Source organism: Crinia signifera, chromosome 5 (genome assembly GCF_055691185.1).
Source record: "Crinia signifera chromosome 5, ASM5569118v1, whole genome shotgun sequence".
NCBI classification, from domain to species: Eukaryota; Metazoa; Chordata; class Amphibia; order Anura; family Myobatrachidae; genus Crinia; species Crinia signifera.
This window is the reverse complement of record NC_139221.1, coordinates 105392190-105416757: the sequence shown is the minus strand read 5'-3', so window position 1 is coordinate 105416757 and position 24568 is coordinate 105392190. Positions and strand designations below refer to the sequence as shown.

General features: G+C 43.7%; 1 protein-coding gene across 1 annotated transcript in view; it reads right to left on the bottom strand.

Annotated features, from left to right (window-relative positions):
* CTDP1 (CTD phosphatase subunit 1) overlaps positions 1–23590 on the bottom strand; it is a 148753-nt gene extending 125163 nt beyond the window's left edge. The window contains exon 1 of the mRNA XM_083187787.1: positions 22906–23590. Coding sequence (XP_083043913.1) covers positions 22906–23210 — 305 coding nt within the window. The 5' untranslated portion in view covers positions 23211–23590. The remainder of the gene's footprint in view (positions 1–22905) is intronic.
* Between the last annotated feature and the right edge of the window lie 978 nt (positions 23591–24568).

Here is a 24568-nt window from a genome sequence, read left to right as displayed (position 1 = left end):
ATGGGTTGCCTCAGGATACTAGCAGAGGTGCCATGGAATGGTGATTCAGGACCAATTCAAATTATGAATGATGAGTGTAATTGGCAATCATCAGCAATGGTTTTGACTATCATATGATATGTTAAAATAGAAGCAAATCTAGTCCCTCATCACATAATTGAGGGATAACACATATAAATACAATTGACTTAATTTCATATTTTTTAAATACATTTCCCAATTACAAACTATTATTTTTGAAAATAAATCTGATACTCTATGCCATAATTCAAAAAACAAAAACAAAAAACCCACTGGCCTAACTACTTAGCTGAGAGCAAACACATCGGGGGGTATTCAATGCTGTGGGCGAGTGGTGACAGCGAGCAGAGCTTCCTGCTCGCTGTCACCACTCACCCTGTCAGTATTCAACGCAGCCCCCTCATATGCCAATTCCCCCTCGCTCCATTTTTTGAGCGAGGGAGAATTGGCGTATGTGGCTCCAGTACCAGCGAGACTCGCGGCTAAATACAGCGAGTTTTCTGCATTAGCCGCGGGTCTCGCTGTTTTGGGGAATTTTTGCCGAGGATTTCCCCAGAACATTGAATAGAGCAAGCGGTTGGTGGGGGGGGTTAAACAGCGAGGATCGCTGGTTTTCTGCAATCCTCGCCGGCTGCATTGAATACCTGCCTCTGAATTGCTACAATAATTAATAAATCATTTCCATCTCCACATTAATCAGGCTAGAAGGTTTATTAAAAAAAGACCGGCTGACTACATCTTGACGCACACCCCAGCTATTTGCCATATGTCTGTCTCTAGTCACCCTGCCAGCTGACTACATCTTTTTACGTGGCACTACAAGTACCTGTGCAGCAGGGGTGTTAACCATCATGCAATGATAAACCGAGAGTGACTACATGCTGTGCCGTAGGAGAGATCATGCAGTAATGGATCGTATAGTCGCAAGAACGTCCATCATATTGATCGAACATGCATACACACTGCACTTTTGTTCCTATATGGACCCGGACGGTCGAATGAAAATTAAACAGCAATGAACCTTCGACCGACCGAGTATGGACAGACAAGACCGTTTTTGGCCGTTTATCGCTCGTACGGGACAGCGTACACATCTATACAATTGAACGGCTGTCCGACCCAGAACGGAAGAATGGCCTGATGATTGTATGTATGTGCTTAAGTCAGAGACACTTAAGTTCTTGTAAAAGGTGAAGGCACAGAACCATATACAGGTATAGGCAGCACTGCACACTGAAGAAGTTAGTATGTTCACTTTCACAAACTTATGGAGCTCGACAGAGAGAGTGCCATGATCTTCTATGGCTACAAGAGGGTCAGCGCGGTAGCCTAGATTGGATGTATATGCAAATCATCCATTCACAGTGTGGCACGTATATTCGCTGGGCGGCAGGGGCGGGCATTTGCACACCCGATGGGTGGTGTTGCATAACTCGATAGCTGAGCGAAGCAACCAGAATTAGGGCCTAGACCCAGAGACCAAAACAAAAGTCAGCCCACTGTACCCCAGTTAGGGATGCCACAGAGTTTCTGACTTGAGCGCACTGATTTTCGTGGACAAGACTGGACATATAGCTACTGTACAACTCATGCTGCAATGTGCTGTCAATGGGTACTTTTGACAACCAATGACTGCTGCCTGCTACATCCATTTCAGGCGCCACCTAAGAACTCACGTCAATGTGCCCTGTTCCATTACAATAATCCACCTGTCCACAAGTGGTGAATTTTCTCACCCAGATACTGTAGGGGATACCATCATCGAGCATTTACCAGCTTCACCAAGCGATTTGAGCACATACAACTTTGCAAAGACTTCTTTAGCGCAGTGGTTCCCAACCTGGGGTACTCTGCATACCAGTTGGGGGTACTTGAAAATAATATTGGTAATGGCGGAAGATGAAAAAAAGTATTTCAATTGCAGAAGACCCATTGCCATGGAGAAGAACCATGTTTTGTCACTTACGGTTCTGTCTTCAGCATCATCAGTGTCTCCTGGTGCTTTTGCCTGACCAGCAATCCACGGGGAGCTTCCCATGCTGCCCTCAGACATCAGCAATCATCTGCCCTGCGCTGACACAGGTGGAAGAAGCAGCGGCATTAATCCTACAGGTGTTTGTGTACTGTCTCCAGGGTTCCCACTAACAGCAGCCAGACACGGAAGGGCACGATTTCTGTCCGCTACTCCTTAATATAAGGACATGCATAAGGATACGCATAGCGCTCACTTCCACTCCACTCATAAGTACTGTCTATATTTTAAATTGAGAGGAGGGGGTACTCATCAATAAAAAGCCTAATTAAGGGGTACAGGAGAGAAAGAGGGTTGGGAACCACTGCTCTAGCGAATACTTTGGAAAAAAAAAAATGTAATGTTCACTTTGTTTGTAAATGACATACTCTTTGTGCATTCGAAATCTAGTGCACACCCCTCGTATCATCCCGCGCAAGAGAGCACAAGCGCGCAAGAGAGCAAGCTATATGGGATATTTATGGGAATATGGGCTATTTCTGCTGAAATGTTATCGTTTGACTTTTGTATCATAATGGACTTTTATTGTAATCATTGATATCTGCCAAATTCAAGAAAAACAAATTTAGGGAGATAAATGTAACTCCCTATAGGCAATAGTGTGTTCTAAAATATTTGTTGGTTTAGTGCTGCGCTCCGCCCTTCTTATGGTTGAAATGAATGTAGAATTAATGAATAAACCGTGGATGTTAATTCAAATAAAATGAAACTTTACTGGTAATTTCTAAAGTAAATGAAATGATGCTAATAATCAGTACAATGATTCAATTATTCCATCAATGAAATCAATCAAGTGAAATGAAACAAAATGAAACAAAATAAAATAAAATAAGGTGTAGATAATAAAACAAAACAAAACAAAAACAAAAAGTCAATATGTAGGGACCAGGGACTCGGTATTTAAACAAAGTTTGGTTCCTGTTGTAATGTCCTTCTTAGGATTTCTGTGTGTTCTCCGCACAATCACAGAGCAAGAATGGTGGATTTGGATGAATAGGTATAACAAAGAACAAAACACAAAAAGCAAAACCAGAGTCGTGAATGCTGCTGTGCATACACGTTACTGGTGATTGGTGTCCGGTTAAAGTAATCTAGGTGTCAGTGTGTCAGAAACGGCGTCCCGTTAGCTGACAAAGTCTGGGAGTGTACACAGTCCTTTTTACAGTTGAATCTTCAGGTACCTCTTTCGCATTGGTGGTCAGCGGCGCCCGGTTTTCGGGGGAAAGAGTTTGCTTGTTGCCGCAGGTTGCCCGGACTTCTGGAGACTCATACAGTGGGACCGTTTGCACTCGGGGCTAGCGCGTTAACACTGCTCCCTGTGCTGCGGTGCACTCACTGTGAAGTCTCCCTGTCTTGGAGGTTCACAGGACACCGCCACGGATACCGATATGGTCCGCGGCTGTGCCTGCTTCACCTCTCTACGGGTTCCCTGCAACAGTCAGCTATCCTCTCCCCGTACTCACCTCTGCTCGCGGCGGCCTCGGTCCCACGATGTAGCTGACGTTTACAGTCTGGCGTGTGCACACGCCGGCTGTCAGCGTCTCTGCTTCTGAAGTCCTGGCGTCTCAGCCTGTTTAGCGGGATGTGTTAGCAATGTTGGGTCAGTAGTTCCTCCAACGCGTTTCAGCTACCTTGTAGCCTTCTTCTAGGGAGATTCGTAGTGTAAATGTATCCATTCAGGTTTTAAATAACCCTCTCTTTCCCTTTGTCGTTTCCTCATTGGTTAGTATCAGTGGTTGGTGATTGGGTTTTCGTGTATGACGCTTTAATACACCCTCCCTCCTTTTTTTGAATGATTCTCTGCAGCATTCGTCAGTCTGTTATATCGTGATTGTTACAGTAATTGTTTCAATTTGGAAATATTTGGGAAACACTAATGTTATGGTAAACAGTTGTGTTGTATTGAACAATTACGTGTGGTAAACATTTAATTGACTACTGCCTGCTGCGATTTTAAATGAGTTGATAATGGTCTTATTTAATTTTCCTTCCCAGGAATTTAGTACCAAACGATTAATTCACTTTTTTCCTACTATTGCTTTGACCTCGTTGTCTAAATTAAGACCTCTAGGTCTGAGTGTTTTTAGAGTGTACATCCATTTAAGTTCAAGTCTGTTAATTTTCATTTGGTAGTCACCCCCCCGCCAGTTTTGTTCTACTGTCTGGATGCCCGTGAATCTCAGTGAGCTGGGGTCCCCGTCATGGAAGTCATTGAAATGCTTTGATAAATTGTGCTCGTCATTTTTCTTTTTTATATTTCGTACGTGTTCACCAATCCTAGTTTTTAGCGGTCTGGTTGTCCTCCCCACATATTGCTTTCTGCAGCTGCATTCTAGTAGATAGATAACCCCCTTGCTGTTGCATGTTATCCTGCTTTTTATGTTATATGTTTCTTTAGTTTGATTAGACATGAAGGTTACAATTGGTTTAGTGGATTTTACGTTTTGATTTCTACAGCCTACACATGTACCGCAATAGTAGAATCCATTGCTTGGTTGTGTTGTCAGTGTGGTTTGGATCTGTTTCTTGGGTGGGATATGGTTGCTCACTAGTTTTTGCCTTATGTCAGGGGCTTTTTTGTACACAATTTTAGGTTGGTTGGGTAAAATGTCTGCCAGAGTCTCGTCCTCTAGTAGTAGTGGCCAGTGCTTTTTTAGAATTCCATGTAGTGTGCTGGATTGTTGTGAAAATTGAGTGATGAATGGGGTTTCTTGGTAAGGGGTGTCAGTTTTATTTTTATATTTCAGCAGTTCTGTTCTGTCAATCTTGTGGACTGATTCCAGTGCTGTTCCCAATTGATCTTTGTCATAGTTTTTCTCCCTGAATCTTGTAGTCAGTTCTGCACTCTGCTCTATGAAATCTTTCTGCATTGAACAATTTCTCTTGATTCTAATATATTGGCCCTTGGGTATTCCCTGCAGCCATTTGGGGTGATGCCAACTGCTTGAAAGTATGAAGCTGTTTACGTCGACAGTTTTTTTGAAGGTTTTTGTGTGTATTGTACAGTCCTCTATGAAAATGTTGAGGTCCAGAAATTCTACAGTGAGTTTGCTGTAATTTGTAGTGAAAACCAGGTTATTGTTGTTTTGGTTCATATGTGTTAGAAATTGTGTTAGTGACTCCTCATCCCCCTTCCAAATAAACAAAATATCATCAATAAACCTGTTCCAGAGCACGAGATTCGCCCCGGGCCCGCCACCTCCCCATATGTGGTGATCCTCCCACCAACTCATGAAGAGGTTTGCGTACCCCGGTGCGAATCTCGTGCCCATCGCGGTCCCGGTGGTCTGTAGGTAAAAGTCGTTCTCGAACCACACATAGTTGTGCTTTAATATGAAGTTGATACTGTCCAGAATGAATTTGAGCTGTTCTTGTTCTATGGAATCGTCTTTAGATAGATGATAATGTATGCTGTCAAGTCCCTGATCATGATCAATAATGCTGTATAGGGAAGTGACATCAGATGTTACCAGCCACATGTCATCTTCCCATCCTATGTTCTGTAGTAGTTGAAGAATATGTGTGGTGTCCCTGATGTATGATTTCTGTTTCTGAACGTATGGCTGAAGAAAAGTGTCAAGGTATTTTGAGAGATTGGTGGTTAGTGAATTAATTCCAGAGATGATTGGTCTGCCAGGTGGGTTTGTGGGATTTTTATGAATTTTAGGTAAGTAATAAAAAACTGGAATAACTGGGTGTGGTGTCTGGATGAATTTTAATTCTTGTTGGTTAATAATTCCTTTTTGGTGTCCTGCTGTGAGATGTTTGTCTAATTGGTGTTTGAATTTTATTGTCGGGTCCTCTGTCAGTTTTGTGTAAGTTTTAGTGTCGTCCAGTATCCTATGTGCCTCTTTGAGGTAGTCACTCTTATCCAGTATTACAGTCCCTCCTCCCTTGTCCGCTGGTTTAACAATTATCCCCCTATTGTCTTGTAAGTCTCTGAGGGCTTGTTGTTCTTTATTTGTTAGGTTATTAGATTTGGGTTTGTCATTTATATTTTCTATCTCTTTTTCGACCATTTTGATGAATGCATCTAACTGAGCGCCTTTCATGTGACTAGGGTAAAAATTGGATGGGGGTTTGAGTTCAGTGTGTCTGTAGTTATCAATACCTCTTGTGGGTTCATTTCTTACTGGTGCTGGTATAATGTTGGCGAAATATTTTTTTAAAGTTACTTTTCTTGCAAAATTGTGTAAGTCTAGATATGTTTGAAATTTGTCTATTTTGTTGGTGGGTGCATACTTTAAACCTTTGTCCAAAAGTCTCAAGTGATTGTCTGTTAATTCGCTTTTGCTTAAATTGAATATTCCCTTGCCTAAAGCTGTTGTGGCTGTTGTTGTTTTGTTTTTTTGGGGTTTGTCTCCACCTCTGCAGCCTCTTCTAGTATTCCTAGCTTTCTTTTCCCCGTATTGCTTAGCTGTCTCTCTGTTATGTTTTTTGTTTGTGGGTTTTTCTCTAAAAAAAGAAGAGGAATTGGGGTGGCACATTCTGTTTTATCTGTTGTGTTATTTTTTGTTTTAGGTGTGCTTGCGGTCTCTGTTAGGGCGCTGTTCTCCCACCCTTGCTCTAGTGATAATCTGGCTATTGTTGCGTATCTGTTCCCTTCTTCCTTGTGCAAGTGTTCACTTATCTCATATATTGAAAATGATTCCTCTAATGTCGGCGTTTCTACACTTTCTTGTGTGTCGTCATAAACTGAGAATTCTATAGGTTCTGTCGATTGTTTGGTGTGCAATTTGGTCATATATTGTTGATATGTTAGATTCAATTTTTTGTATATCGGACTTTTTTTGGGGGTGACTGGTCTGTTTTTTATTAGTGTATGCCTTTTGTTCTTGGGTTTAGTAATTTTCCCTGTGGTTTTGATCCCAAATTTGTCTCTCAGGATTTTCTTTTTTTTTATTTCAATTAATTTATTCTCTCCTTGCAAAAGTCTTTTATTGGTTAGCTCTGATAGGGTGATAAATTCTGGTTCACTTTTAAAGGGGTCTAAGTCTTTGTCAAGTTGATTAATTTCTGTTTCTATTTCGCCCAGTTTTTTTGTATTGTCGTCAATAATTAATTTAATTAATTGTGATGAGCAATTTTTTAGTATGTCTGTCCATTTGGCCATGAATGTCTCATCGTCCAGGTTATGTGTCGGTGTCTTCTTAATGCACAAACCTTTCGGGATGATTGAATTTTGGTCATACAATTTTAGTGTTTGCGTCTCCCACCAGAGTCTGGTTTCTTTGTTTATGAGTTTCTCTAATCTGAGAAAAGTGTCACAGAAATTGTTAATGTCATGGGGGGGACGTTCTCCTAGTAATGGTAGGAAGGCTTCATTGGCCCTCTCTAGCCTGTTGTTTCTTATGTCGGTCAATCCCATAAGGATTCTTGCTGCCGGTACCTAGTCTTTTTAGAATTTACAGTGTTGGGGGGTTGTACCCGCGCACTGAATCTTTGGGCTAGCTGCCGCACTTAACGGATGACTAATCCGATGGGTTTTAATTGCAGAATATTTGTTGGTTTAGTGCTGCGCTCCGCCCTTCTTATGGTTGAAATGAATGTAGAATTAATGAATAAACCGTGGATGTTAATTCAAATAAAATGAAACTTTACTGGTAATTTCTAAAGTAAATGAAATGATGCTAATAATCAGTACAATGATTCAATTATTCCATCAATGAAATCAATCAAGTGAAATGAAACAAAATGAAACAAAATAAAATAAAATAAGGTGTAGATAATAAAACAAAACAAAACAAAAACAAAAAGTCAATATGTAGGGACCAGGGACTCGGTATTTAAACAAAGTTTGGTTCCTGTTGTAATGTCCTTCTTAGGATTTCTGTGTGTTCTCCGCACAATCACAGAGCAAGAATGGTGGATTTGGATGAATAGGTATAACAAAGAACAAAACACAAAAAGCAAAACCAGAGTCGTGAATGCTGCTGTGCATACACGTTACTGGTGATTGGTGTCCGGTTAAAGTAATCTAGGTGTCAGTGTGTCAGAAACGGCGTCCCGTTAGCTGACAAAGTCTGGGAGTGTACACAGTCCTTTTTACAGTTGAATCTTCAGGTACCTCTTTCGCATTGGTGGTCAGCGGCGCCCGGTTTTCGGGGGAAAGAGTTTGCTTGTTGCCGCAGGTTGCCCGGACTTCTGGAGACTCATACAGTGGGACCGTTTGCACTCGGGGCTAGCGCGTTAACACTGCTCCCTGTGCTGCGGTGCACTCACTGTGAAGTCTCCCTGTCTTGGAGGTTCACAGGACACCGCCACGGATACCGATATGGTCCGCGGCTGTGCCTGCTTCACCTCTCTACGGGTTCCCTGCAACAGTCAGCTATCCTCTCCCCGTACTCACCTCTGCTCGCGGCGGCCTCGGTCCCACGATGTAGCTGACGTTTACAGTCTGGCGTGTGCACACGCCGGCTGTCAGCGTCTCTGCTTCTGAAGTCCTGGCGTCTCAGCCTGTTTAGCGGGATGTGTTAGCAATGTTGGGTCAGTAGTTCCTCCAACGCGTTTCAGCTACCTTGTAGCCTTCTTCTAGGGAGATTCGTAGTGTAAATGTATCCATTCAGGTTTTAAATAACCCTCTCTTTCCCTTTGTCGTTTCCTCATTGGTTAGTATCAGTGGTTGGTGATTGGGTTTTCGTGTATGACGCTTTAATACACCCTCCCTCCTTTTTTTGAATGATTCTCTGCAGCATTCGTCAGTCTGTTATATCGTGATTGTTACAGTAATTGTTTCAATTTGGAAATATTTGGGAAACACTAATGTTATGGTAAACAGTTGTGTTGTATTGAACAATTACGTGTGGTAAACATTTAATTGACTACTGCCTGCTGCGATTTTAAATGAGTTGATAATGGTCTTATTTAATTTTCCTTCCCAGGAATTTAGTACCAAACGATTAATTCACTTTTTTCCTACTATTGCTTTGACCTCGTTGTCTAAATTAAGACCTCTAGGTCTGAGTGTTTTTAGAGTGTACATCCATTTAAGTTCAAGTCTGTTAATTTTCATTTGGTAGTCACCCCCCCGCCAGTTTTGTTCTACTGTCTGGATGCCCGTGAATCTCAGTGAGCTGGGGTCCCCGTCATGGAAGTCATTGAAATGCTTTGATAAATTGTGCTCGTCATTTTTCTTTTTTATATTTCGTACGTGTTCACCAATCCTAGTTTTTAGCGGTCTGGTTGTCCTCCCCACATATTGCTTTCTGCAGCTGCATTCACGACTCTGGTCGTGAATCACCAGTAACGTGTATGCACAGCAGCATTCACGACTCTGGTTTTGCTTTTTGTGTTTTGTTCTTTGTTATACCTATTCATCCAAATCCACCATTCTTGCTCTGTGATTGTGCGGAGAACACACAGAAATCCTAAGAAGGACATTACAACAGGAACCAAACTTTGTTTAAATACCGAGTCCCTGGTCCCTACATATTGACTTTTTGTTTTTGTTTTGTTTTGTTTTATTATCTACACCTTATTTTATTTTGTTTCATTTTGTTTCATTTCACTTGATTGATTTCATTGATGGAATAATTGAATCATTGTACTGATTATTAGCATCATTTCATTTACTTTAGAAATTACCAGTAAAGTTTCATTTTATTTGAATTAACATCCACGGTTTATTCATTAATTCTACATTCATTTCAACCATAAGAAGGGCGGAGCGCAGCACTAAACCAACAAATATTCTGCAATTAAAACCCATCGGATTAGTCATCCGTTAAGTGCGGCAGCTAGCCCAAAGATTCAGTGCGCGGGTACAACCCCCCAACACTGTAAATAGTGTGTTCTAAGGCTATCTCAGTACACCAAAAGCAATAAGACTTTTGTGTTGCATGACATAACTGCTCTTATAAAAGGCCAGCAGAGATTGACTTATAGAGGTGGCATTAGTCAGCCAATCATTTCAATAGCATGACTTTTGCGCTACGCAGGCAGACATGAAATATAATCTTCAGAGTTTGGCACAAGCATTCCCCTCAGACTGCTACCCTCCAAATAAGGCTGTTTGAATGGGTTATAGTAGACATCACTCCAAAAAGAGCTCTTCCAGTGTAAAATCATTTATAGAGTGCGATTGAAAGCAAATGCAGAAATTGTTGCTGCTGCAGAACTGCACCCTAATCACACTTCCCTTGCACTGACCTCCCAGAGGTATGAAAAATGAACACCAAGATGTACATAGCAAGCCACAGCCATCTTGGCCCCACACCTGTCAGTACTAAAGAGCTACTACATCTTCTGACAGCCAAAATGTTATAACAGCTGTATGGAATACCCTACATTTAACAAGAACAAGAGCTGCCTTTATCTTATACCTGTGGCTTGTTGGACCTGGGTTAACACTGCATAATCTGAAGTAGCCCTCAACCTTCAGGCAGCACAGCAGTAGCAGATTGCTACAGAGCCTGCATTTTATTCAGATTTTTTTAATCAGAACACTTACCATACCTACCAACAAAAACCTCTCCAGAAGGGACACAATAATTGTCCAGCGATCATATTGCTCCGTGTGTACACAGCTTCAGAGGAATGTATAGGAACAGAGCAATGTGTCCCTCCTGGAGAGGGTCATGCCGGAAGGTATGCTTACTGCTACAGGTCTCTAATGTTTAATACCTAGTTGCTCAGAGTTGAATTGTGCCTGGAGTCAACACTTTGCTACAATTCGTGAAGACCAAAGTATCTGTAAAGTTCCAGTGACATCATGTGGTGGCTCTAAGGTATTACAAGTTACTATAGCACATATACAGTATTAGTTAACCCTATTAACCCCATCTCTGTGAGCAATGTGCAAATTATCCACTAAAAATAACAGCGTCTCTCGCATTTCTTATATAAATTCAAATAAAAAATATGTAAATAAAGATCATATTTCCTATATAAAAAGGTAAAAATTATGAATAAAAATGTTTATTTGGCAATTTTTACACCAATTTTGAGAAATTCACTTGGAACTCAAAGGCTTAATACTATGACTGTGGTTCTACTAAAACAATTCCTCTGATCTTTAATGTCACCATAATGCATATTGTAACTAAAAATTATTTGTTCAAAAGGAATCTCACACCTACACAAGCTACTCCTGACCATTCAGAGATCATAAAGTACTACATAACTTAAAATGGGTCAGAGGAGATTGAAGCTAGATAAATCTGCACTCTCTTTGTTGTGCCAACTTCAGAACATAATCAGCTCCAAGCTACTTCCCGGTCTAGCTATTAAGGCAGGCATGTCCAAACTATTGGCCCTTCAGCTGTTGTGAAACTACACATCCCAGCATGCCATGTTTTAGCATTCTCTAATAACAAAACTGTGCAAGGCATGATGGGACTTGTTTTGTATTGTATCATAACTTGTACTGTAATAGCTAAAGGTACATGTCTGTATTAAGTGTAAAGCTGGGTACACACCGGAGTGATGTGTACCGAGCAGATGAGCCATATTGGGCCAACATATTGGAACCTGGGTAGATCTTGAGTGATGTAATGAAATATGTAGCAACATATTGCGCCACCCTTTATTAATTATGCAGCAGTCGCCATAATCATCATCAGGTTTAATGCGCATCTTATCAAATCTTAAATCACTAGCTTCAGCGGGCAACCGCAAATCAAGTGTACACAGTAGATAGTCCAACAGATGTGGTTTTGTATTGGCCAGAAACATTATATCTTACCAACATAGCACCAGTGTGTATCCGGTTATAAGGTCCATACACACTGGGCAACTATGATGGGTAAAATCGCTGGGCTGAAAAACACTCGGGGAATACACATTAAGCATTTTTCGCCGTGATTTTCCCTGAGGGGTGGACGACTGTACATAGCAGGACGCTATGGAAAGCCGTTCATTCCTTCGCTCATCTGCTGGAAATGAGCAACGGCAGCTGGCGATAATGCGGGAGCATGCAGCAGCGCTCACAGCTGCCCCATACACACTGGGTGACTTTCTAGATGAAAGCTGCTCAGATTAGTAAACCGACCGGCTTTCAGCTGAAAAAAATCACCCAGTGTGTATGGCTGTAGATCTAATTTCCTCCTCTGCCACAACACCATGGTTAATCCATACATGGTGGCCCATTTTCCAGCTTCCAACACATCAGCTTCAAGAACAGGAGAGGCAGATGTACTAAGATTTGAAATAACTACAACGGGATATTTAGAGCATGAAGAGACAGTTGTTGTTATAGACTAGTGGTATGATGACACCTTATAAATCTATGTTTTGGGTTCAACCCTCAAGGAAAAATACATATTTTAGCATTTTATATAAATTTCTTTTAATACTTAGAGGAAGATTTATTTATATACCTTACTATATTATATACTGAATCTAATTAGATTTAAATAATAATGCATCCTGTGCTATTAAAACAAAAGCCTGTTAAGATACACAGATGGAGCCGCTCTTATCTAAGCAGCATTGATCGCCGGCCTGCGCCGGCAAATGGGTCGCAAGCACATCCAAGACGCTCGCAAAACCCCATTCTCAGCAATGGACACTCGACTGTCCACTGGATCGCCATCCGCCAGCAGATGGCGTGCCATTGGACACGCTGAGAGTGCCTGCATCTGTAGGGGAGTATTCAATATATGCCGATATTTCCCAGAAAGGGAGTGTTGCAGGCTCAGGGGGCTGGAAACACTGACACGCCGCTCTCAGCAGAAGAGGGACGGGATGTGGCTGGTTGAACAGTGTGTCTGCTGTTCCAGCCAGATCCCGTACCCCGCCAGGTTGACTGGCCACTCACCTCTTCTGCTGAGAATGCCTGTCAGCTCTTCCAGCCACATCCAGTCTCCCGTCACTCTCAGCAGAGGACTGTACTTAAACGGTGTGGTGGGGGGGGGCAGCAAAGGGCACACAGTGAAATGTGTTCAAAGGGTAGGGTGGCTTTAGAGGTAATACAAACAGGCAGGATGTGGCGCCCGGTAAAACAAGCCTAGAGTGGACACTTCAATCGGTCTCAAAATCATGCCACATGTACTTAAAACACATTAAAAATTTGCCTTTATGTTACACAAGGCAGTGCTAAAACTGTAATCCATGCTCTAATCATCTCCCACATTGATTGCATTACTCCCCAATACAGACTCTCAACACTACAGTCCATCATGAATGCAGTTGCGAGGCTAATCTTCCTAGCCAGACGTTCATCCTTTGCAAAGCTTCTCGGTCAGTCACTTTATTGGTTACCTGTATTCTACCGTACTCAATACAAAATACTTTTACACACACACACACACACACAGCCATAAACCAAACCACACCAACATACATTTATTCTCTTATCTCAAAATATCTTCAAACCCGACCTCTTCGCTCCTCACAAGATCTACATTGCTCATCCAAACTCATTACTCTGACTTTCTTCAGGCTGTGTAGAAAAAAATGTGGTGATCAGTGCGCTACTATCTGCAGCTGGTACTGGGACTTGTCAGGTCCCGAAATGAAATGCAAGAAAAAAAGAAATGTACCAGCGCTGGCTGAAAAAATATATATAATCAGAACGGTATCCTGTACAATAAATTTATTAAAATAATGGTACTTGTTTCCTAGCACGGCCACAATCTTAAGTAATCGTGTCCCTTACTTAAGGGACACGATTACCCCCGATGGACCCGATTTCTTTTGAAATCAGGTCCATTTTGCCGGCTAGGAGACAATATCGGGGGCATCGCGTCGGTCGGGACCATTAACATTGGTCCCGACGCGACCGACGCGATGCCCCCGATATTTCCATAGGCTTCAATGTTAAAAAATATTTTAACATTGAAATCTTGTCGGGAAAGGTAAAATATCGGGGGCATCGCGTCGGTCGGGACCATTAACATTGGTCCCGACGCGATGCGACGCGATGCACCCGATTTTTGCATAGGCTTCAATGTTAAAATATTTTTTAACATTGAAATGCTGTAAAAATGTGAAAAAATGTGAAATGGGCCAATATGACCCATTTCACATTATAGATGTCCCCGTCGTCACCCCACGATAGACGCCAACCCGAAGCGTGGCGAGCGCAGCGAGCCCACGAGGGGCGGCGGTACGCGTCCTCCGACCTTTTCATGCCCTACTATCCACGTCGGCGTGGAGTGAGAATAGAATAGTGTGGCGAGCGCAGCGAGCCACCGAGCCCGAAGCGTGGCGAGCCCCGCGAGGGGACGCGGATACCTTCACAGTTATACGCGTCCCCTTGCGGGCTTCACAGGTGTCCGTGGCGACGCGGACACCTGTGAAGCCCGCGAAGGGACGCGTTTACCTGTGAAGGTATCCGTGTCCGCTCGCCACGCTTCGGGCTCGGTGGCTCGCTGCGCTCGCCACACTATTCTATTCTCACTCCACGCCGACGTGGATAGTAGGGCATGAAAAGGTCGGAGGACGCGTACCGCCGCCCTTCGCGGGCTTGCTGCGCTCGCCACGCTTCGGGTTGGCGTCTATTGTGGGCTGGGGTTAACGCGCTTAAATTTGGGGGGGTTGGGAATTTTTTTCATTGAATCCAATGTAAAATTGGGTCCCAGGGACCCAATTTACATTGGATTCAATGAAAAAAATCGGGTCAAAAATCGGTCGGTCGCGTCGATCGCATCGCATGCGATGGACCCGATTTTTCCGACACGACCACCCCGATCTGAATCGGTGTGGCCGTGCTAGGAAACAAGTACCAAAATAATTTCTATAAAAGCTGTATTATTTATAGCTTAGTATATTTATCAATATAAAAAAGAGGGGTTACAATAAAATATTGGACATTCAATATGCATCACAATAGTATTATCAGGCATATATTGGTATATTACCACACGGACATCTCAGATGTAAGTCCCATTGGAGCAGGTGACCAGGTGACCAATGACAGTCCCAAAAACAGAGTCCAGTTGTTGTATTGGTTTCTCTGGTAGGGATGATGGTAAACCTGGAGGATGGATGTAAATTCCAGTCGCTGCCTGAGTACTCTGCTCCTGAAGAAGCTGGGTGTTGGACCCAGAGAAACGCGTTGAGCCCATCCACAAACCCCCTTTTTACAGATTGGACCACATTCTAAAACGCATCCATACAAGCCAGGGGAATTTCAGGCTCAAACGGACTCTCCAGTGCAATTGCACCTTCCCATCCGGACCTACAATCCGAGGCAGCGACTGGAATTTACATCCATCCTCCAGGTTTACCATCATCCCTACCAGAGAAACCAATACAACAACTGGACTCTGTTTTTGGGACTGTCATTGGCCACCTGGTCACCTGCTCCAATGGGACTTACATCTGAGATGTCCGTGTGGTAATATACCAATACATGCCTGATAATACTATTGTGATGCATATTGAATGTCCAATATTTTATTGTAACCCCCCTTTTTATATTGATAAATATACTAAGCTATAAATAATACAGCTTTTATAGAAATGTTATATTTATTGTACAGGATACCGTTCTGATTATATATATATATATATATATATATATATATATATATATATATATATATATATATATATATATATATTTTCAGCCAGCGCTGGTACATTTCTTTTTTTCTTTCTTCAGGCTGTAACCAGTCAGTTGAATGCTCTCCCATGCACAATAAGACTCTCCTCCAGTCTCCAGACCTACAAGCTTTCCCTGAAAAACTCACCTCTTCAGGCAAGCTTATCAAATTTGAGAAGCAGCTGCTTAACCTTCATATACCTTTCCTATCCAATCACATCCCCACAGTACAGGCCACAAACATCTTTCTTTTTCCCACTTTTCATCCTCCTGACCGCTGCCCAAACTGCTGGGTCACTGTATCAGGGTCACTGTATAGCTTTGCATTCTGGTAGACTTGATGTAATAAAGAATATCTATCATATTTTCCTATATCTTGTGAGCAGGACACTCATACCTTTTGACTGTCTGTAAATACTTACTTTGATGTATCACTGTCTCCTATTGTATATAAGAAATAGTTAATAAAATTAAATAAAATCAGTTCGTATACCAGCGTCCGCATCAGATACACAATGGACTGGTAAGCGCATCTTAGCAGCAACGTGCCTGCCCACCAGGGAACAGCTTACATAATACTGTGAGCTAGAAGGAATATACTCCCTGCCACATTTAAAGCAGCATATTGTACACTTAAAATTAGCATTGATAAAGTTTTCATCGTTTTACTGAACAGAATTTGGAAGCAACATTATCATCCAGGTGTTTTGTATTGCAAGGATCCAGGGATGAATTGAAATCAAAGGGCTTTTTAGAAGAGGATCTAACATATGCATTAAATATATATACTCAATGCTATATTTTGTATGTGATTTTATAGTGGCACTATATGTCCTGTATGGAGATGAACTGTTGAGCCCTTCTGCTGCTGCCCGCGAGCAGCATGATTAAGATGGCACCACTAACGGCTGCCTAGGAACTGTGCACTCAGCCATATGTACTCCCGTGTCTCCCCTTATATTGTTACCTACCTGGCTGTTGTGGCGCCGCGGATGGCTGCCTAGGCGCTGTGCAGCTCGGCAGGTATATGTTCCTGTGTCCCCCCCTGTACATGTTATCACCTTCCCCAAGATACCTGTATGTGTTCATGTATATCTGTACTGTCCACTGTTGAACCGTTACCTACCCGGCTGTTGCACAGCAATCCAAATCAAATTCCTAGTATATACAAATATTCCTGGCCAATAAAGCGGATTCTGATAAGTTTGAGTCCTATTAGGAGAATAGTGCCATGTAACTAACATTATTATTAACTTCTTGATGAGTTTCCTCATCACCACCGACTGTAAAAGGAAAAGATCCTAGGGAGAACATCAGTCTGTTTCCCAGGATAGATAGAGAGTGTGTATATATATATATATATATATATATATATATATATATATATATATATATATATATATATATATATATATATATATATATATATATATATATATATATATATATATATATATATATATACACATATACACAGACACACACACACACACAAGATTAGATAGATAGATAAGGTATATGAATATATGCCAGTAAATTTAGATTTTTTTTTTTATTCTTTACATTGGCAGCTTACATGTGGCATTTATTGAATTCAACTAAAAGCCACAGCATGAGAACATGAGGGAAGCAAAGGCAGCATTTGTGCTTCTCCCTGGAGTAGCACATGGCAGTGTTCAGCTGCAGACCCGCCCCCTGCCTCTTATTGTTTACTACATAACAAACGCAGGAGGAAAACAAAAACCTGTCTCTTTCATCCTTCTCTCCAGAGACAGCAGATATACAGATGGGAGCAGAAACAGTATGTGTTTTGCATTTAGTTTAGCAACTGCTCCCTTAACCTACATATTTGCTGGCATTTGCAATTGGTTAGCTAAAACGCATATAAAACGGTGTTTATGTTTAATATTAATTTAACAGCCTGCTGCATCTGTGCATTTTATGCTTTTCTATGACAACTCAGGAAGCTATACTGACAAGACAAACGTAAGAAAAGGCAAATATTGTATAAATATTGTTGAATGACTGTAGTCACAGTTTCAATTCATGTACATGAAGGAGAAAACTTAACTGCACATGATGCTGCTTTCACACCCCAAAACCTGCTTAGACCAAGTATTTAAAAAATTATTATTTTTTTTTTAAACGGGTCAGAGCAAGTTTAACCCCTTGCACATCGCATGTAAATACCTGGTCTAAAGCAGGTTTGCGGTGTGAAAGCATTACGGAGGAGGGCAGGGAGGCAGCGAGACATCCCGGGAAGAGCTCCGTACACCACGTCCACATCGGGCTCCCGCAGCCTAATGCTGAAGGTAGCAGCCGCGACCGCCCGCTCCGGGACCTGCAGCCTGACGGTGAGAACGGTGAGCCGACTGCGGGAGCTGAGCTGCAGGTACACCAGCTGGGACAGGGCAGACAGCCGCTCGCAGCCCAGCCTGAGCTGCCTGTCCCAGCTCGCCTCCTCAGCTCCCAGCAGGTGGTAGCTCCAGTCCGATCCCAGGGACAGGTTAGATTTCCACGGTGGTCCCGGGATGATTAAGCTGTCCATCCAACCCCCCCCCGCCCGCTGCAGCGCCCCGAGTACAGTGACCCACACGCAGAGCACCCCACATCTCATGGTCAGGTACCCGTCCAGTCACTGCCCATCAAGCGCCCTCACACAGGGCTGGGGGGCAGCGGCATGCCAGGCACGGTGCGCAGAAACTTCACCTGATTCCCACCTTAACTTTCAAAGTGATTTCAAGATGGATCCAACCCCCTCACTCACCCTACACAGTGCAGCAGCTCCTCTGCCACCGCCTCCGCCCCTGCCCTCTTTAGCATAAACCTGCTCTATCCATACACCCTGCTGCTGCGAGCTTCCCACAGCACCACCAGCAGTACCCACCCTCAGTGCCCCGCACACAAGTGCCCGAGAGATGCTGCTAGGGATCCCGCACTGCTCTTATGACTGAGAGACGCTGGGTGTACAGGGCACCTGTGAGAACTACTAGTTTTCATCGCCTGCAGGGATCCCGCCACTGATCCAAGATACACTGCAGGGACCCCCTAGGTCTGAAATGGGTAGGAACCTGCTTTTTTACCGTTTCCAAAAAACTTTATTTTTTTTGGAAACGGTAAAATCACTCTGAACCATTCAGACCGCACATGTTACCGTTTTAAAACGATAAAAAATCTGCAAAATACCGTTTTTTTGGTGCGGTCTGAAAGGGGCATGAAATGGCGACAGCAAAAGGACATCTCCCCACAAAAAATAATAATTTGTGAAAACGCACATAATACAAGAAAAAACAAAAAAACAAACAAATCACATTTAGATGAGCTTAAATTGCATAAAAACAACAACCATATTGCTCTTATTTTAACACACGACAAACCCCCTACCCCAGTGATGGCTAACCTTGATACTCCAGCTGTTGTTGATCTACTCATCCTAGCATGCCCTGCTACAGTTTTACCATTTGGCCATGCTCGAATTGATGCAGGGCATGCTGGGATGTGTAGTTCAACAACAGCTGGGGTGTCAAGGTTACCCATCACTGCCCTACCCTATTGCAAAATAACCAGGGCCAATCCCAGGTTGTTGCCGGGTCAACCCAGATCGCTGTGCAATGCAAGAGCGCCTTTTTGAATTTCCTGAGTCCTGCAACCCAGCATTCCAAACCTGGTTAAAAGGGTTAATCCTGGGTCGGACCCAGGTTGCTGTGCAGTATGAACAGGTATGGAGGAGGCAGCACTTGAAGATAGTGGCAGCTTTAAATACTGCCTCAGCCCCCCATTATGCACCGCCGCTCCAATCATCGACCTGGCTTATATAGGTATAGTCGTTGTAGGTAGCTAAACCTTCACAAATGCCGGGTTGCTCCTGGGTCGGACCAGTGTTCAAATCCCGGGTGAGATTTGCGATGTGAAAGGGAAGTGTATAAGAAGAAATGTAAATAGCTATAGACTTATTTTGCTATGCATCCTTTTTTTTTACCAAAGGTATTGAATAGGAAGCAACAGCCTCATCAAACTGTAGTTACAGACATACTGCTCTTGGGGGGCATCTAAGCTTCGGGTCTAAACAAGAACACAATTCTCACAATTCAATGGGTGCACATGCAAACCCCACAGGTCGCACCCAAACAGGTAGGGTTAAGTCCTACTTTGAGAGTCCAGACTAATGATTGGATGCCCAAAGTGACAAGTTTGCACATATAGGGGTTTATTCTAGTTCATTCTTTCTGACAAAATCCTTCTTAGATGGACAAAACCATGTGCACTGCAGGGGGGCAGATGTAACATTTGCAGAGAGAATTAGATTTGGGTGAGTTACTGACTGCATGATTTTACACTTCAATATAGATCTCACTTTGAAGAAAAACCCCACCGAAATCTAATTCTCTCTGCACAAGTTACACCTGCCCCACCCGAAGTGCACATGGTTTTGTCCATCTAAGAAGGATTTTGTCAGAAAGAATGGACTAGAATAACCCCCATAGTGTCTTGCATATCAGGAGGCTGCTGGGCACATGAATGGCAGAACTACTGAATCCCCCCCCCCCCCAAATATCCAGAATTTAAAAAGGTACTTGTGTAGTTTCACGGCGCCGTGCTACTTCCGGGTTCTACGCTCGCCACAAACTATGTTAAAAAAAGTAACTTAACTCCATGCCAACATGGATAGCTCATACCTCCACTATCCATGTTGGCATGGAGTTGATTTTAAATAGCGTGGCGAGCGTAGCGAGCCACCGAACCCGCAGCGTGGGCGAGCGAAGCGAGCCCCGCAAGGGGACTCAGACGTACTGGCGCCGTAAAACTACACAAGTACCTTTAAAAATATATAACTTGACTTTAGATAATAAATAATTACATGTAACATTAGCTTAGGCATTAGGCACAAGGTCTATTTTAAACAGAACATTCTGAAATAAAAACAAACAAGGTGTGGCCTCTTATGTACACCTGAAACTAATGCGAACATCTCCCATAAAAATAAAATACATTAGCTTTTACATTCAGGTGACTATTAGGTATTTGTACACCTGCTCGTTCGTGCAATTATCTAATCAACCAGCCATATGACTGCAACCCAATGCCTAGAACAATGGAAAATGGCACCCACAGGCCAAAAGTTACTGATTGAGAATTATAGAAAAACAAAAATAATATTAGTTAGTAAAATGTGTCTGTAGGTCATCCTAAACCCCCCCCCCCCCACCTCCACCATCCACTAGTGCTTGGTATGTTATTGTTATGTTTACAAGGTGCCACAAGAGGTTTGCAGCATTGAACATAGGGCACCTGTTAGGATAACACAGGGTACACAGAACTAAACAGGACTGTAACTGAAGAATAAAAAAATTGAGCACAAGGAACAATTAGTAGCAAGCATTTTTAATCCACAATACAGCAGAGATGTAGCGGAACAGTCTACATGTTACCAGAGGCAAGGTGGAAGACATTAATGAACACAAGTGAGAAGAGATACGGGTATAGATGGTAGGTAAGAGCTGTAATTGAAATTCAAGAAGAGGGCTGTCAGAACAGGAGGGAAGAGGGCCCTGCTCTAAAGGAGCTTACAGTCTACTGCTGTGGAGTTAAATAAATTGTTCTCTTATACCCCCTTTACATCGCAACTAATTACCGGGTACAAGCCGTTCTGACTCGGTAATTAGTTCGATGTGAAAGGGGTTACCGTGTTCATAAAATGGGTGGCAATACGAAAGCAGAGTTCTTACCGGTTCATTGCCATGTTGCTTGGCGGTGTGAAAGGGTCGAGCCACTACTTTCCCTGTTCACACTATGGAGGAGGCAGCGCTTGGAACAGCGGACAGCCTCCTCCCCTGTCCCCGATGACACGCCGCCTCCCTGTCGCACCCCAGGATGACATCAGCAATAATGTTGGTTCACTGTGGGGATGTGAACAGCCCAAAATGCAGGTTTGCGCTGGGACTGACCCGTTTCAAAGTCCCAGTACGAACATTCATTTTGCCATGTGAAAGCAGCATTAAGCAGATGACCCACTGGCATTAAAAAAAGTAACGCTGGGTACACATTACGTCAGGCATGTCCAACGTTGGCCCTCCAGATGTTGTGAAACTACACATCCCTGCATGCTTTGCCACAGTTTTGCTATTAGAGAATGCTAAACTATTGCAAAGCATGCTGGGATGTGTAGTTTCAGAACATCTGGAGGGCCAACGTTGGACATGCCTGTACTAGATAGTTAACAATGCATACAGGTATTTGGAGTTCGCTTAGAAAATGCACCTACATCGTTCCGTGTGTTGGGTCGATAGCGATGTGTGGCCCCATGTGTCGCTATCACCTGACAATTAATATCCAGCACGCTGAATATTAATCAGTCATGGCCAGTGTTCTCACGAGAGAACACTGGCCCTGACAAATCGCTCAGCGCACAGCGTTGAAACATCGCTGTGTGTGGAGCGATCATGTTCAAGCATTCTGAGTGATCTAGCATCGCTACGTGTTTATGCCCCATAAGTGTTTTTCCCTGGGGTGGATGCTATGGAAAGCCTGTTGCTTGTCTGCTGGTAATACCAGATGAGCGGTGGCCGACGGGGATGATGCACATCGCTGGCCTATACACATTACTTTTGAGCTGAAAGCAGCTCAAAACAACAAAACTGAGCTGTATTCAGAGTAAAATCGCTCAGTGTGTATGAGCCTTTAGGAAGACATTGGCATCACACATATTTAACCTTCTAAGCAGTTCGAAAATATTACTAAAATCAAGATTAGACACACAAAACATATGATTCGAAGACCTGACAATAACTAATAACAGAGATTTTATAAAAGTACTTAAGTCAAATATATGACAGGTGAGGCACTGCTCCAGCACACTGAGGAGACATCCATGCTTGGACAAAAATGGAGAACAATACCACTAGGTGCTTGGTATATAAATCAATATAGTTTACACAATAATTTAATAAATCACATACAAATGACAAAATACCACACTAATTAAAATACTAGTTAAAATAATGCTTGATTGGCAGTTAATTGAAATACTCAAATAGACAAAGTTCAGTCAATATGAACAACAGGACCCTGCAGTTTGTATGGACTAAATAGTCCAACTCTAGTCTATTCCATCCACAGGCTAAGAATTTGTATCTGGGGAAAAAGTATCCATGCTGGGACTACTAGCAGTGATGGGAGCACTGCACCAGTTACTTCCTGCAGTGTACACACATGACATGAGCAGAGCCTGGCCACTCACCGCAGGGCTGACTCAACACAAGTAGTGGTACACACAGACGCTGGCTGCCAAAGGGGATCCCCACGCTGGGAGGGAGAGAGAGCAGCACGCTGCCGCACACAGCCGCCCCATTCCCCGCACAACACTTACCCAGCAGAGATGACTTGTCCTGGCTTCACACACAGCTCCAGCACGACTCCGGCCCGGTCCGACTTGACTTTCCTCTCAGGCGCTCTGTGCGGCCTCCCGGCCTCCGGCCCACGGGGCTCTCTGGCCTCAGCCCCCGGGATAGTGGCCCCCAGGGCCAATACGGAACCGATCTGAATGGACATCCCGGTAGACACTTTCCACTCCAGCAGCCGCATGGGCCGGGGCCCCGGGAAGCGCACTTCGCTGCACTGGCTCGCTCGCGATACATCCCCGTCCTCCGGCTTTCTCCGCTGCATGCTCAGCATGTCCCGGCCAGCGCTCCGCCCGGCCAGGCCGCGGTCTCTATGGCAACAATATCGACCCCGCGCGGAGCCAGTGACGTGTTCCCAACGAGGAGGAGGAGCCGCCAAGACACCGCGCGGCCGCGGTCCAGGCTGTGACAGCAGTAGCAGAGCGAGGTTTAGAGAGAAGGGGGAGCGGCCCCCATGTAAACATCCAGGCCGTGCAGCAGCCACACAGGAGGGGAGGAGCTCGTCCCTGTGCAGTACGGAGGCCCCGCCCTCTATGCTAGTGTCGGTGCGCGCACTCCTGATGATGGCCAGGGGAGGGGGGGATACGATTCGTAAGGACAAGGTTCACCGTCTTCCCGCTTTGGTGAATTAGCTGCGCGTTTGTGGGCGGGGCTGCGTGGTGACGTGCGTTAGCGTGCTAAACGTAAACAGGGGGAGCGGCCGATCTCGGGGCGCCATGTTGGTTGTGGCATGGACGTCCTAGTTGTATTTGTGTTTACGGAAGTTACTGCGGCGTCGCCGAATCCTCCTATCTCCTAGCCGTGTAGGGCGATACACTTAGCAATGACGCATAACGCGTTCCCCAGACCTGTCAGGGAGTACTTACTGGCGCATATGTGCGTAGCCGGTGAGGCTGGAGTTCATTATCCCCAGGGGTAAGCGCAAGACACCACATGCGCATTACATGGGACAACTCGTACAGCATGTTTTGCAGTTAAGGTGCCCATACACGCACCGATGTCAGAGTGCAGTGCGTTTTGAACTTCAAGGTGCTATGCGATTTTGGCACTTGAAGTGGGTGCGATTCGATGCAATTTCAGCCTTTTTTCTTTTTAAGTTAACAGTCTGCATACCTCCTAACATAACCCTTTCCACTTCCAGGAGGGACACATTGCTCTGTTTCTGGACTTCTCCCTTAATTAACGATTGCCAGCACCTGTGTTGAAGCACCTTTCTAATCAATTAATTTGTGTGAAACAGGTGATGGCAATCATACATTATGAGGGAAGTCCAGAAACAGAGCAATGTGTCCCTCCTGGAGAGGGCCATGTTGGGAGGTATGCAGTCTGTAATGTACATCGCATCGCATGTACTCCAAAACTGATGCGAATCAATGAAGCATAAAAAGTACTGCCTGCAGATACTTTTTGTGCTTTACAATATTGTACCCGCGGGGACGTGCATAGCATTGCATCACATGCCCGCAGGTACACGGTGCGATTAAAGCCAATGCAATGCGTTTTGAACTTTAAAAGTTCAAAACGTATGTGATTATCGGCATGTGTATGGGCACCTTTAGATTGATTTACTACTGATTACTCTCTGGATGTAATAAAAGGGATGCATAAAAGGAATGCCCCTTGACTATAAAG